We start from the raw sequence: 15,086 nt of genomic DNA, 5'->3' as shown, positions 1-15,086 counted from the left end.
GGTAGACTAGAAAACAGACAACTCGATCGCGTTTTCTGTAGATCCTTTAAATAGAAGAATAGAATTGAAAAATAGGCTACTATTTTTTTTATATATATAAGTCACCTGTGGTGAAAAAAAAACGACTGTAAACTTTTTTTAAAATAGTTTGTAAACTATTATTTGACTTTTGTTTATGACGTTTTGCCCCTTTATTAAACATTTAAAATATTCACAAATTAATATGGATTTTTTTTTTTTGATTTTACTGGATTTCTAAGGCCAAATTATTTTCACGCAGTGCTGAATGAGAAGAGCCATCTCTGTAAAAAAATAATAAAGAATGAGTGAGTGGAATGTGCTGGAAACCGCCCTTGCAGCAGACTATGGCAGACGCAGACGTCACGTTCGGCACACGAACGAGTGATGTGGCAGACGCAGACGAGACGTTCGGCAGACGCAGACGTCACGTTCATTGAGACGAGTGCATGTAGCAAAGTCATATTAAAGAGCCGATCGGAACGCCATAATTAAAGAGCCGATCGGAACGCCATACCTGCGCGCTCTGCTGTTCTCCCGCGTTCACAGGTCCACGTGCTGCTGAAACGTTGGCGTTGTACCCAAGCACGTAACAATTGAACTGATTGCATGTCTAAAGAAACAAAATCACCCGACAAATAACTATAAATGTAATTATAAATAAGCTTTTTAGCGAGCAATTTCATCAGTGTGCAGTAAAGGTGTATACACAGATTACATTTGAAAATGTAAACACACTTGTGTTCACTTTATACCCTTGAACCTAGAGCTCACTGTTTCAGTAGGCAAGAAAATAATTTAGAAATATATGTATGTCCAAGGACATCTATATATTTTTATATAAAATATTAATTTGATTTGACATTTTCTTTTAATTCATCATTTAGCCCAAACTTTTCATCACACAAAATATGCTACTTATGATAGAGTAGGATGAATTAGGACGCCATTAAATAGCTCTGGTCATTGGGTCTATTATAATAATCAGGTCAACCATGCTCATTATTAGCTTTGCTGTCCATCTAAGTAACCTGCTAGTGGAATGTGTGCAAGGAAAAAAAAAAACAAGGCATCTGTTATCAAGGCTGCCACATAATATGTAAATTGTTTGCATGTGTGAAGTTTACTTCTTTGCTTACTGATACACAAAAGTATGTAAATGTTTGAATTCTCTCAAGTCTCATTTCTACTTCAGCTATTGCATTTATTATGGCAGTTCATATTACGCTTAGGGCACATTAAGTAAATTCATTAACTACTCACTTTAGCACAACAAACTCCCAATGTCATATGAATTCCAAATAATTAATTCATTTGAAAAATTCTGGTTAAATAATATTTTAATTATACCAACAACCAAACACTATTTAAAAAAAATACAACACACAACAAATAAAACAAAATGTCTCTTTAATTTGTAAGTGTCAACAGCAGTACAAAAGATGGAGTGATGGTGAGACGATTTTGTCATGTGTGTGTACTCTATCTTTTATGGAAAAAGAGGAACTCTTGAGGTAAATAAGCAAACAGACAGGAACACCCTCATCTGCTGTCGTACATCAGTGAATTGAGAATATACTGTAAAAATGGTGTTACATTACAATATGCCAAATGCTGCTTGTGGGGAGAACAACCTAGATATTTGTACAATCCACTAAGGTGTCTAAATACACCGAAATGCGTCACTCATCTGGTTTATTTTATTTGATATAATAATACTACCATTACAGAGAAGACTGGTCTCTGGACATACAACTGTAGCATTAATTAGTTTACCTCACGTCAATACTGCACATGGAAACCAATGACTTGCTGGTTTACATACTAAAGCCAAGCAAAAAATATTTTTAGTACCTTTTTTTTCTTTTTTTTTAAACAATAATATCCTTAACAAATAGCTGTCTTTTGTACTGTATAAAGAAGAATGTGAACACAAATGTGATGGCAACCTTTTAAAGTTCAATTAAAAACTTTACACTGGACTGTACAAGATATTATGATAAACTATTTACATTTTTAGACTTAAAACTTTTTTTTTTTTCTCCCAAAGCAGCAACAGATACTATTCTATATCTCTAACGCCCAAACAATAATACCTGTCATGGGTCTATGTACCTGCTGAGAAACCGGTCTCTACATACACACTCATGCGCACACACACACACACACACACACACACACACAAAGACAAAATGAAAGAAAAGTGTTATCAGGATGTGAGCAGGATTCAAAACAAGAATGTACCTAGCGACAGAGGAGCCACACAGTGTAGCTTGAGAGACTACAGAAATCTAAAAGCAAAGTACCATTGACAACAGCATACGTTGTCCCTGACAGCGACATTTTACTCTTCTGAACAGCAGCTAGCATGTCAGTCCAGCATGTCAGTGAATTGTGCTGATTAAATTAACAAAAACTATCCCACAATATACATCACAAAAGTCCATACCAAAAAAAAAAGCATTACAGTAAAATAAGTAGAAACACCCAAGCTTTGTCCTCAGTTATTGTACCTACTTTGCATTAATATGGCAGTGATGGTTATAAAAGAAATGTCATTTAGACTTGCTGTTGACTGGATGGGAAATGGTCTATTAAACACTGAAGCAACAGAGAAAAATACTGGATGAAAACCTCAAATGCACAGAGTGGGTCTGCATTGTGCAGCATAAAAAAACAAACAACCAAACTCATAAATATTTGCACATCCCCAATGATTAAATGCTCAGAGAGAAACTCACATGTTTTCAGATGAAGCTGTACTGTACGACACGCCACAACTGATGCCCCACAATTACATCTCCTCTCATTCAAATTTGGCACAAAACCAATTATTATAGAATTTCAGCAAGTAACTCAACATTTAGAAAACAAATTTGAAATGGATTTCAAGATTTGTCCTTTGCTACAGAGTGCACCAACAACATAGCAAATGGCTGGTCAACTCAGCATGGAGTGCGAGGTTCATCACTTAAACACATGGACGTGAGATGCCCGGGTGTCTCAGCTGTGTCTCCAATACTACTCAAATCAACAGGGATGTGAATTCAGCAACTACATGAGGTACAGTGAATTGTCAGTTTGTGATTTAGTTCTTTTTTCCTAAGTACAACGATCAAAAACATACACACACGAAAAAAAGAAAAAAGTAAAATACATAATTTATACTTCAGCAAGTATCCATGAATAAAAATAGAATTCTATTTTCCTATGTTATATTTACAATGAAAAGGAAAAAAAAAATCTGTAATGAGATGGAGATTAAAAAAAAGAAAAAAAAAAAAAACTTTGTTTTGAGCTCCAATCCATTTTGAAATTTCACTGTTTTATTCTTGTTCTCTGATTGTCCTTTAATTCTGTTCTACTGACACTTTTAGAGCCAATAATGGCTAATAAATACAATAAAATGTCTATATGCACTAGAGAGCTTCAAATACAATATACAACACAAACATACATGACCATTAAAATGTGCTACTGAAGTCCGGTGTGTCTCAGTTGGCCAGTCACTACGCGAGCCTCTCCGTTGAGTTTACTGCTCTTTCTCCCCTAGGCAGCACTGGAGCTTAAACAAAGTGTTCATTCATCACGTGTCTTTGCATAAATAAACAAAATATGTCAAGAGAAAAATGACTCAAATCTGGCAACTGCGAGGCGCACTCACATGAGTTCAAACAGGTGACTCGTTCATGTAGGTTTTTTTTTTTTTTTTTCTCGCACAACGGCTTCACATTAGTCAGAATTGATAAAAATACCATTTATATCCAGTGCTTGTAACACTTTTGAATCATTGTCTCCGTGAGAGATTGAAATTGTCTCTTTTTTTCTTTTCTTTTTTTTTTTTTTTTACTCTATACAAGCGCAATCAAGTTTCAGTCCCAACAACAGTCCTTTTGTCTGCTACCAGCCTACAGAACTGGCTTGGCATGGTCAAGGAAATATGTACAAATCATGTACAAATCAACCAATCCACCAGCAAACAGATATAACAGCTTTAAACAATAAACGTTGGCTTGTAAGCAGGGAAGAAAAAAAAAAAAAAACTGAACGCGGATGTCAAGGGACACCCAGCCAAGTACTGTACCTTATGTAAAAATCACAACAAACTTAAACAAAACCAACAAAATAAAAGGTACGAATACAAGCTTCTGAAGAAGTGCTCAAAACTTCTATGAATTAAGTAAATGCTTTTCAAAGAGGGGCGCTGAGGAGAAAAGTCAATGCTTCAACTGCTGGGAGAAGTAAGCGCTAAATAGCCATCGGTACCTTTTAGACCTTTGGAGGTAATGCAGTGACCAGCAGCCTCGCTGTGACATTTCCTGTCTATTCTAATCTCTGGGTTACTGATGAAACAGACAGGTTCAAGGGCAAAGGCAAAATAGCGGGACTCATGCATTAATAATGCTGTATTTCAGATGATACCGACTCGTCAGTCATTTTAATAATCTCCCACAGCTTGATCTACTTGTTCCATCTGCTCGCTAGCACCTCGTGGCTGCTTCTGGCCACGGCCTTTCGCGAGCGCTTTGATGGAGAGAGGGCACAATAAACCACATGGGCCTCGTCTCCATTGTTCGCTACCTTTCTCCTGGGCGCGGGCCGATGCCGGGAGCCAGATGGCAGCCCCTTGAGGCAGGGTGTGTGCTGGGCAGAGGTCAGGCAAGTGGAGGTGAATGGCACTCACACCCTGTAGGAGCCTTCGGTAGGGCCAAAGCCTAAAACAAGAGGCCCTGACCGCTGGCTGCTTCTTGGCTGTCCTTCCACACGGAAACAACCTGCGATCCGTTCCGTTGCTGGAACGAGCGGATAATTTAGTAGGCGCAGGACTGCCTATTTGAATTGTCTTTTTTGTTTTTTTCAACTGCTCAAAAAACTGATTTCAATTGCCAAAAAAAGGCAGATTTGTCTCTGTGCATTTTCAAATGTATTTGTTTCAGAACATATATTTAAACAAATACAATCAAAGTATCTCAAATCCATGTAATCCTTTGAAAATTTGGAAAATAAGTGCCATTATTAGTTTAGTTAAATTTCTCCTTAACTCTCTGCATAACTGGCCAAAACATCCTGATAAACTGGACGTTCTCTTAAGACTTAACGATGAACACACTGCAGAAGCCCAAAGGGCGTACGCTCTGCTTTAAGACTATTTCTGTCAGTTAAGATTACAATGTCTACAAGATTTAAGCGTAAATAAAAGACTTTAAACTTGCTGCCCTGAAAAACGGGGCTAAAGACTTCAGCAGAATGCGTGTGTACATATTGTACAACAACAATTTGTGATTGTAATACACCAAAGCTGCCTTTCGCTGCCTGTCCAATTCTGCAGATTGGATGCCATTTGGCCCCTTGGCATTCTGGCCTGATTACAATCACTGTGATTAAGAACTGAGCGGGTAAGACTGAACTAGATGAGGACGGTGGTCGGGGCGATCACTGCATTGAACCTCCTGGAGAACTATGACATTCTTAGTTTCTGAGCATTTGGACGTGGTTGTCAATGGAGAGGAGAAATAAAAGTGGCCTTTGTAGATAAGATTGCAAGGATTGTCTAAGACTCGTGCAGTCTCTTCCTTAAGACTTTCAAATTTAAGATTTAAGAGCAGGAAGCTTATGATATGTTTGGCACATCTGGACTTGTAGTAGTAGTAGTAGTAATAATAATAACAAGAACAACAATAATAATGGGGAGTTTTAGGCTTTCCCTCTATGGTTCAAATATATGGACTTCTTCAGTTTTATCGTATTATGAAATGTCAAATGAAGTGTCGTCTTTTTCCATTTTAAATAGTTCTGATTAAAAACATTCACAAGCTGTTGGCTGGTACAGCATACCTGAGTGAGATATAGAACCCCATCGAAAACAGTAATGTACGCTTCAAAAGAAAAAAACAATACATGTGTAAATCCATATGAATTTAAGACTGTGAGTTATGCATTCATATGAAATGTTTCAATCGTCAAGTCCTATTATTTAAAAATGTCGTAGGAAATACCCTAAACTGTCCATGATCAAAACACAAGAAAAAAAAGGCAATAAAATAACAATTTAAAAATAAAACGCCAAAATAAAACACAATCAAATTGTTTCACACTGGGAGAAACACTTAAGACCATTAGCTGTTAAATCTGCAGGAGCCACATCTGCATGCTGGCTCCCAAAACATGTTTCATCAGAAACAAGTTTTTTTTTTTTTTTTTTGCTCTCTTTTTCATCTTCTTCAGTCTTCCCTCTAATAAAAGGATATTCTTTGCTGGCTGTTTTCGCCTCAGTTGGCACTGACCGGCTCCTGTGTGTCATTCTCACTGCTGTAGTCCGATTTGGGCTCGTCCTCAAAGTCCTCGTACATGTCCATCTCATCCTCTCCATTCACGGGGTCATTAGACACCATGGTGCCCGGTTCCATCTTCATGTTGAAGGTGCTCTGGATGACGGGGATGGTGGGCTCGGGGCTGGCCGAGGCACTGGAGCAGTCTGATGTCATGTGAGGGGAGGGCGTAGTGGTCGCCATTGTTATGGCACCAGGGTAGACGACACCTGCGCTGGTGGTGATGGGGATCTGCGTCTGTGGCTGCTGCCTGATACAGAGGTGAAGAAACAGAGATTTACGCTCATGAAGTGCCAGGGTGCGCTTTCCCTTTTCGCAAAGCTCAGAGAAGCTTAAGAGCTTTTAAGAGACGAATGACAAGTTTAGCGTTTTTCAAGGAAAATAATTTCAGTCTAGGGAAATTAGAGAATGGAAAGAATGTACAGAAGCACACAAAATGCCTGTCGAAAGCATAAAGCTTGTGGAGTTTTAAACGCCAGCTTGAATGGAACGTGCCCAGCCGGTAGCCCTGTAAAAATGATTCCCAATCAGCGACAACGATTTGGGAACGATTGTGAAAATGACACTCGTTTCTTTCTGGGTGACAAAGCCAATTGGTTGGTAGAGACACAGTCTCCTGATCTTTAACAGGCTGATTGATACTCCAGCGCTCGTATTTCTTGCTGTTGAAGTGGAAACACCTGGAGCAGGCATTTTCTTCACTCACCACATGCAGTAAATTATAGAGTTGAGCTCCAAACATCTGCCCTGCAGCCCTCTCTACATTCATACTCGACTCTAATATCCTAAAATAATGGCTACGTGAGTCCCGCTGCCCTCTGTTACCGTCTAAATGTGATAAACCACTAGTTTCAGGCAGCTGAAAGAAAATACTATTTTGTCAATGGGATTCAACCCAGGGCCATATAGTGCATTTCCCCTCCTCCAAGAAAAAATAAATTTACCACAGCATATAATCACAAAAGGAGCGTGTAGGCAACAAAAGGCTGCGCTCGCTTTGCTTTGAAGCGTATATTAAAATTAAGTGCGAGGGCCATATAACGTGACAAATGAGCTAAGTGGTTGAATTACTCCAATCAACCTGATTAAAGGGTCACTGGCTTTACACCAGGAGTTGGCATACGGTATGGAGTCATTACCTGCCTATTGTGAGAGCTCTAAGCTGGCTTTATGAACAGCGTATAGGGGTTTAACAGAGGGCAGGCCATCTTGGACGGCCGCCTGCTATTGTTTGTGCCGTTTTTTCCAACGTGCACCTACCCCACAGTGAAGAACTGCCTCATCTCCTGCCTCCTCGACCTCATCATCTGCTTGTACTCGCCTATGCGCAGCTTCTTGCCGTCGATGATGCAGGTGCGCTTGGGCCGGGGCTTGTACTTGTAGTTGGGATACTTCTCCAGGTGGATCTTGCTGAGCCGTGCTTGCTCCTCATAATACGGTTGTTTCTCCTGGTTCGTCATGGACTTCCAGCGAGATCCTGTTGACCACAGATGAGAAGTTAGAAGTGAGAAATGATCATTGCGGATTGTTATTTATCTATTATTTATTTTTGGAGAAAGAATGACTTAAGTACATTTTACAATTTTGATTTATTACTAAAAACCATTCATGAATTCAATATATTTTAATACAATGAATAAAATAAATAATATTTAAATATATTTTTACATTAAAAAACAACAACGTACACAAAATAACCACATAATCCTGGGGCAAGAACTGCTTTTGTGAATGGAGGGTAACTGCATTACAGTTACCGTTTCTGCATTAGTGAAAACAACAGGCCAGTAAATATCTCCAGCCTTCAGAAACGTCCAGGCTGACGGGTCTTTTAGTTGCTGTGATCTATTGACTCTCTGGACTGGGGAACAAGACCCATTTAGCCCTGTCATTTTTCATGACAAACACTGCCCACGTGACAGCCACTAAATCCATCTAATTGAGCTGCTCCTGCGGGCATCAAGCCATCAAGTTTAGCCGTGCTCGTCTGTTTGAGATACATTGAATTGTGTTGAATTATTTGCAAAAGAAGATTAGGCAGGTGTGGTAATAGCCTGAATATTTTATTCACAGCATACATTTTGCATAGTAGCTTTGTAATGCTGAGATGCTTGTCTATCGATTGATAAGAGGGCAGAAACTGCCTTGGCGATATTCATTTGCATATTTTGTGCAATTCAAGGTCCGGTGTACTATAATGCTTAAATATCTAGTCAATCAACATAACACTCAGCCTTTCTTAGTGGACCAATTCAGCTACATTTTAGTCTTGTAAGTCTTGGTTTTGGTCCAAAACAGTGGGCTGTTTTAGTTTGGTAAAAACAGACACTTCCCTTTAGTTTCAGTTCATTTCAAAATTCTGAATTAAAACACATTTAAAACATGTACATCAGAAAATGTCATGTGACTTCGCTTTAGAGTCTGAACAAAAAATATTTTTTGCCAATTTCCTGGAAGCAATGACCTTGTTTTCTGAAATGCAAGCAATAGAAATGCTGCTTATTTCGCAATTGATTTCACAATATTCCACTTTTTTGGGAGGGCAAATAATTATTCCAGAACTTGGATAGAAACTTAGCTAATGCCAAGGATTCCTTGAGTAGATACTTTGAAGGAAAGTAAAGTCATTTCAATAAGTAGAATGACTGTTTAAACGGCTGTGTTAAAAAAGACTATTGAATTAACGTGATCCAAAACAAGCAAAGACATTTTCAACAGTTTCCGAAGCACTCCACAATAGTTCCCTGGATGCCAGTTCAGTTTATTCTTATGGAGCATGGCGCAATCCCAAATGAAAATGGAAAGGCTAACGCATATGGCCATGGCTGCTGGTCGTAATTGATCTGGGGGCTTTGACTTACCCAAGATTTTGCTGATGTTGGAGTTGTGCATGTCTGGGAAGGCCTGAAGGATTTTGCGGCGCTCATCTTTGGCCCAGACCATGAAGGCGTTCATGGGCCGTTTGATGTGAGGTTCGTTGCTGTTCCTTCCCCGGGGTTCCCTGTAGACCCGTGCCTCGGTAGTGCTGGCGCCTCCTGTTGGCCAACAATAATACTGATGTGGTTTATCTGCAGAGCCATTCAGTTCCTTACACCCTAGGAACACCAGAGCAAGAAGGAGAGAGTGGGTGCAAACCGTTAATCAACTTAGTAGTGCAGGGCATCCATCAGCACATCAGAGTGAATGGAGCTGAACCAGAAAAGGTGGGTTTGGGGATCCTGAGAGGCCTGCAGCTGTATCTTATACTCCAGGCTGCCCATCCCAGAACTGGATGGGACAAGCCCATGTTTTGGAGTGTAGAACAAGACGGCATTGTAGGTAAAAGAACTCCTGATGAGTGAAAACTAGCTCAAACCAGACAAGGAGGACCATGACTATAATGCCTTTTAAATAGTTTGTCTGGGTCGCAGCGTTCGAACAGCCGTACATTTCTGGATGACTGTCATAATGTTTCTCCTGCTATAAGTAATAACGGTAATGCTCTGAATAACAAATGTGGCACAAGGGTGTTTGTGTAAGCGAGGTAAAATTAGGAGGAGGATCAGTGCCAATGTCCTGACAAAACATATATCTCCACATGATCGCTTTCAATGTGCTAACACAGAGTCTGACAAAGGGCAGACCTAGTGGTTAAGCACGGGATGATAAAAAACCCCCTAGGTTTCTGTATTTAAATGATCCCAGGTTTCACACACTAGAGTTAGTGAATGCGGCCTGGTGTGAGTGCGACTTGAACAGACTTGAAGGAGTGTAACTCCTCAATCAGGCCATTCACAATCAGCATATGTGTCCCCCAGTTTCTGTATTTAACTTTACAGCAGAGTGAAAATGATTCTGTTTGCATGCGCATTTGCTTCCTTTTATATGTAAGATGTGAAAGAATTAAATAAAAGCTGTATGAATATTTCAACAAACAAAAACATGTTGATAAACAAGGCTTGAAAAATAAAACAAAGCCTACCCATATGCTACGATACATCTTTAATGATCCAAAAACTGGATAAGAAGGGTTGGAATCAGCCATGAATATTTCATCATCCACATGTGATGTGTATTCATTAGGACCATGAAACTTCAAGACTTGGCACACGGTACCTGATTTTGATTCTATTATTACTGGTGTTGATAAACAAAATAAAAACTCCAGCTAAGTAATGGATCTTGGCACTACACCGCTATTAAAGCACCGGGATACCAAGACTATTCCGAGGGCAGCGCGTTGCTCAAAGGAGGAGGAGCTGGAAATTAGGCAATGTCGTAGGGCCACCTTCTCTATGCATACACACACACTCGTGCCACACTGGGGCCCAGAGAGAGAGAGAGACAACGTCTAAGTTTCAGACAGCCAGCAGGAGGCTCTATCCTCCAGGCCCTGCTGGGCGGAACGGCTTTGCCCACAGGGCCCAAAAGATCCATTTACACATGTCATGTTTAACAATCATAATAATCCAGAAAGGGCTGCTGTTTATCTGGCTGCCCAGCTCCACACAGTCATGGTGCATCAGTCAGGGTCTCTCTGATCTTGCCTCTCTACAACTTTGTAGCACTACAAGCAGCCGCCTCGTCCCAGCCCCTTCCATCGGGATTATACGGCAACAGCATTCCCCGCACAGTACATTAATTTCATTTAGCACGCGCTCACCGTGCAGGATAAATTGATTTCACTTTGTTTGGCTTTGACAGCCATGTTTATTGTGCAATGAAATGTAGTGTGGCGTAGGGCTGACAGTATCCATCAATGCTGGGCAATCTGCTGACTGCCGGGGCCAGATGAAGGCATTCATTACCTTGCCAACCCCAGCTCGCTCGCTCGGCTACCTCGCCCAGACACGACCGCCACTGTCTGCTCAGGGGGAGGGGGGATGGCCGGCTCTAATTTACGATTTGCCCCATGCCATTACTTTACCACTGACACTGATTCAGCAATTTATATACTGGCATGCAAGCAGATATAGGCAGAGGTGAGCAGCTTACATGCAGGAAACCAGCAGCTGGACTTTAAAATTGCAGATCGGATTCATTATTCTGTTTCACTGAGAGAGGGAGAGTGCAACCAGGGTTGGTTGTAATAATCATCTCATGCCCTGTTGTTGCTGTAGTGCATCAGCAGACAGATTCAGCGCGCTCAGTCATTTGAGCGGACCGCAGGAATGAGAGCCGATTTACAGAGAGCTGGTGCTCTGTGGGACGAGATGAGCGGCGGCCCCTGGCACGGAGCCCCGCTCGCAGACACGGGTGGTCCGTGCCCCCCCAGTCCATTGCAATCATGATGTGCCTTAATCAAAAGCAGCCAAAGAGTTGGCAACGAGGTCGGCTTGTGCGACGTCACCCCGCATCTACAACATGCAATTTACAACCCTCTGCTTTTTTTCCTGGCTTGTTGTTGTTTAATAAGAAAGCTTACATGCTTCTGACATTTACAAATTAGCATTAATTGACATTTTTCCCCCCGTGCGGCTCTTTTAGGAAGCACCTAGTTAGGTGTGTTATTGTGTAAATAAATGCAGATGTTTCGGGATGCCACGGGAGACCCCCTGAGGTGCGTGAGGGTGGGGGGGCGAGACGGCAGGAGGCTTCTAATCGACTTTATTGTGATTTATGAGACCCGGTGCCCAACATGACAGAGCGATACAAGAATCTCTATTTAATTTGTCTCTCCCGGTGAACAGGAGGGAGAGCAGAGGGGGACTGTATGAATTACAGAGAAAGAGAGAGAGCACTCGCGTGGAAGCGTACGAGGGAAAGGGGCCCCGCGGCCCGGCACACCTGCCTGCAGCAGGCCCAGACTCGACGGTACGCGGAACAGAGCCAAAAGGCTGAGCCTCTCAGGGTTTCGCTGCAGCTAGCCTTTTGTTCTGAGGGCACTCACAGACCGTCACACAAGAATCCACAAGGAGAAACAAGCAACAATCACGCAAACCTGCCAGGCCCTCTGCGGACAATCCAATAAAGAAAGAGACGCCTTTCTGCAAAGGTATTTAGCGCTGACAATGGCAATGCTCGGCTCTCCCATTCATGTCAGCACTCATATTCCGCTAATTAAACCATTACAACTTACATGTGATTCAAGCCCACCACTTTAATGTGGCAACTGTTGAGTTGCACCCAGCTGGATATTTGGAATTCTACTCTGTGTGTGTGTGTAAGAGTACAAAAGCGTGACTTGTTAGTGCATGTTTCTTTAAGCTATTGTTTCTCATGCCTCTCGCCCTGGACTTGAAGGTCTTGAAGAGGGCCATGCTAAATTCCTTTTTGCACTACACCATTTTCGATGAAAGGAGTCCTGGGCTCACGTGCAGACTATAGAGATAGTAAAACTGGATAAAGAACTGGCAATGGGAATGCTGGGAAAATAGACATACACATGAATGTGATAAAACTAGGTTTTGATCTATGGATTTCAAACTCAGAAATAAATAAATAAAATAAAAAGGTAATATTAAAGTTACAAGTTTTTCAGATAAACCTTTTACTCTGTAGCAGAAATGGGCTTGCATATTCACCATTCAAAAAGCTGAGGACTGTAATATTTATTTAATTATATTTATTCAGCAAGGACACACTGCATTCAAATAGAAAACAGTTATTTAAAATTGTAATAATATTTCACAATATTACGGTTTTCTGTATTTTTGATCAAATAAATGAATTTTTTGCCGGATGTGCTATTGTTCTAATTAGACTGTAATGTTCAATTGGAGTCTGTGGATTGATTAATTATGCTCACCTGATGTTTGTCGTTTACTATAGAATCATTGAGAAACAAAGAATTGTCACATTGATAAAGGCACACAGCTGAAACGTTTGTCTTTTTAACTCAAAAGATTTTAGAGTGCAGACCAACCTTTATAAATATAGGTCTTGGCACCTAACCAGCTGGGAGAGCGCAGTAAATTGCATTGATCAAATAAATGCAGCCTTGATGGCCATACAAGACTTCTTTTTTTTTAAAAAGTAGTGTAGATCCTTGCATTAGATCCTTGTGTTCATATTATGACATAACATGCTGCCGTTTATCATACTCCTTTATAAAACAATCGTCTAACACACAAAAATGTCTAATTGAGCTTTTGGTTCCTTTGCTTTGACTGCAGTGCACCTCAGATTGCTAGTCTATAATAATTCAGCGATAACCTTGCCACAATTTAACCATATGCATAAATAATACAGCATTAACATAGCTCAGAGATTACAAAGTCAAGCAGTTAATCAATCCTGGCCAACGATCATTTTGGCGGGCATTGTCTCAAAAGCGTGCTGATATTACTTCGACTTCCTGCTCCGGGAATCTCTCAACACACCCTTTGTTCTGCTAAGACCCCCGTCTGACAGAGATAGTTTAAACACACGCACGACCAGACCCGTTCGGCAAACAAAACTCATACGCTGCCATATGTGAATGAACAAAGGGGCCATACTAAAGCCTTTTGTGGTATTAGTTAATGTTTTTCATCTGAGCTTAAAAAGACCTAATGACTTTGCGGTGAGCTGATGCATGTGGCTCGTGGCTTTTTGCGAAATGAAGGAAATTCTATCTATTTCCATACCCCGCCGTTATTTTCCAACGGACTCCCTCTCGTTAGAACTTTGGCAGCTGTTAATTTGGTTGCTGCATGCTTTGCAAATATTAGTTCAAGCAACCTAAAGCTTTCTGTGAGTTACAGCAGTGAAAGAGAGCTGTTTTACACCCCAAGCCTTTTCCAATATAACGTGTCTTTTCAGCAGGCAGGACCTCCGTACAAGGAAGCATGCAGCCGTTACGGACTCACTCAGTAATTTTCCTCTGCTCTCCGTGGCAGTTACTGTATGAGTCTGTTTGCCCTGTTAAAGCGTCAAGAAATTTAATTCTCAAATGGTAGTTTACTACTTAGCTGATAAATCATTTAAAGTGCATTAAAAAATAGCTAGCTCATATTGATGAAGCCCCAAAGCTTCTGAACAGAGCAGTGTAATAAAACAAAGACAAGTGGCAAATAAAACAGGACGAAGGGTTGCCTTTTTTTAACCGTAGGTATCACATACACGGTGCATACATTCCTCAAATGTTCAGGGAGAGGAATGGAATTTGTTTGACTTGGTCTATTGAAAAAGGCTCTAAACACAAAAACACACAAGTAAACACTCCATGTTTCCCAACGGATAAACACATTCTGCTTGTAAAAGAGACTATTTAATGTGGGGCGTATCATCATAAAATGCCGTTCACATCCTTCATCTCGATGTGCTTGCGGGAAGATGGAGATGGGGATGGCTCTGAGGGCTCACAGTGGCGCCTGTCCACTGGGATGAGAAACCTCTGTGGCCTTCAAATCCTGTCTGCACTGGGAGTAAACTGAAGGCACGCTCTCTGTTTCTTCACCTCCACTTAGGACTTTAAAGGAACTCTGCATCACTTGGGCGTCTGGGTGCCCTCAACCCTGCCCCTGACTGCTCCGGAGCCCACAGAAGTCGGGTTCCCACCGTGCTGGAGGACCCGAGGACCCAGCTTTCTCACTGATCTGAAAGGGGTGGGACAGGCTTCTTAGCGGGAATCTGCTCTGGTCTGGTCAGATCAGATCATGCCAGACCAGAAAAACTGCATCTCTAAACCTCTATTTACAGATTTGAATACTACCCAGCCAAAATAAATAATTTATGTTTTAGAAAGCTCATAAACAAACAGAGTTATGCGAGGCTGATCATCTTACAAAAAATAAATAAAATCTATTGTGCTTGTTCCCTCAAGGCCTCTTTTTAAAG

General features: G+C 41.0%; 1 protein-coding gene across 10 annotated transcripts in view; it reads right to left on the bottom strand.

Annotated features, from left to right (window-relative positions):
• Window positions 1–3,737: 3,737 nt before the first annotated feature.
• Window positions 3,738–15,086, bottom strand: part of LOC306884472 (transcription factor SOX-6-like) — a 157,786-nt gene continuing 146,437 nt past the window's right edge. For all 10 annotated transcript variants that reach the window (XM_079440360.1, XM_079440356.1, XM_079440361.1 and 7 more), the window contains 3 exons: window positions 9,209–9,382; window positions 7,608–7,824; window positions 3,738–6,597 (listed from right to left, as the gene is read on the bottom strand). In XM_079440360.1, coding sequence (XP_079296486.1) covers window positions 6,288–6,597; window positions 7,608–7,824; window positions 9,209–9,382 — 701 coding nt within the window. In that variant the 3' untranslated portion in view covers window positions 3,738–6,287. The remainder of the gene's footprint in view (window positions 6,598–7,607; window positions 7,825–9,208; window positions 9,383–15,086) is intronic.

This window comes from Barbus barbus (genome assembly GCF_936440315.1).
Source record: "Barbus barbus genome assembly, chromosome: 1".
Taxonomy (NCBI): Eukaryota; Metazoa; Chordata; class Actinopteri; order Cypriniformes; family Cyprinidae; genus Barbus; species Barbus barbus.
The sequence above is the reverse complement of the archived record's forward strand: the minus strand, read 5'-3'. Positions and strand labels throughout refer to the sequence as shown.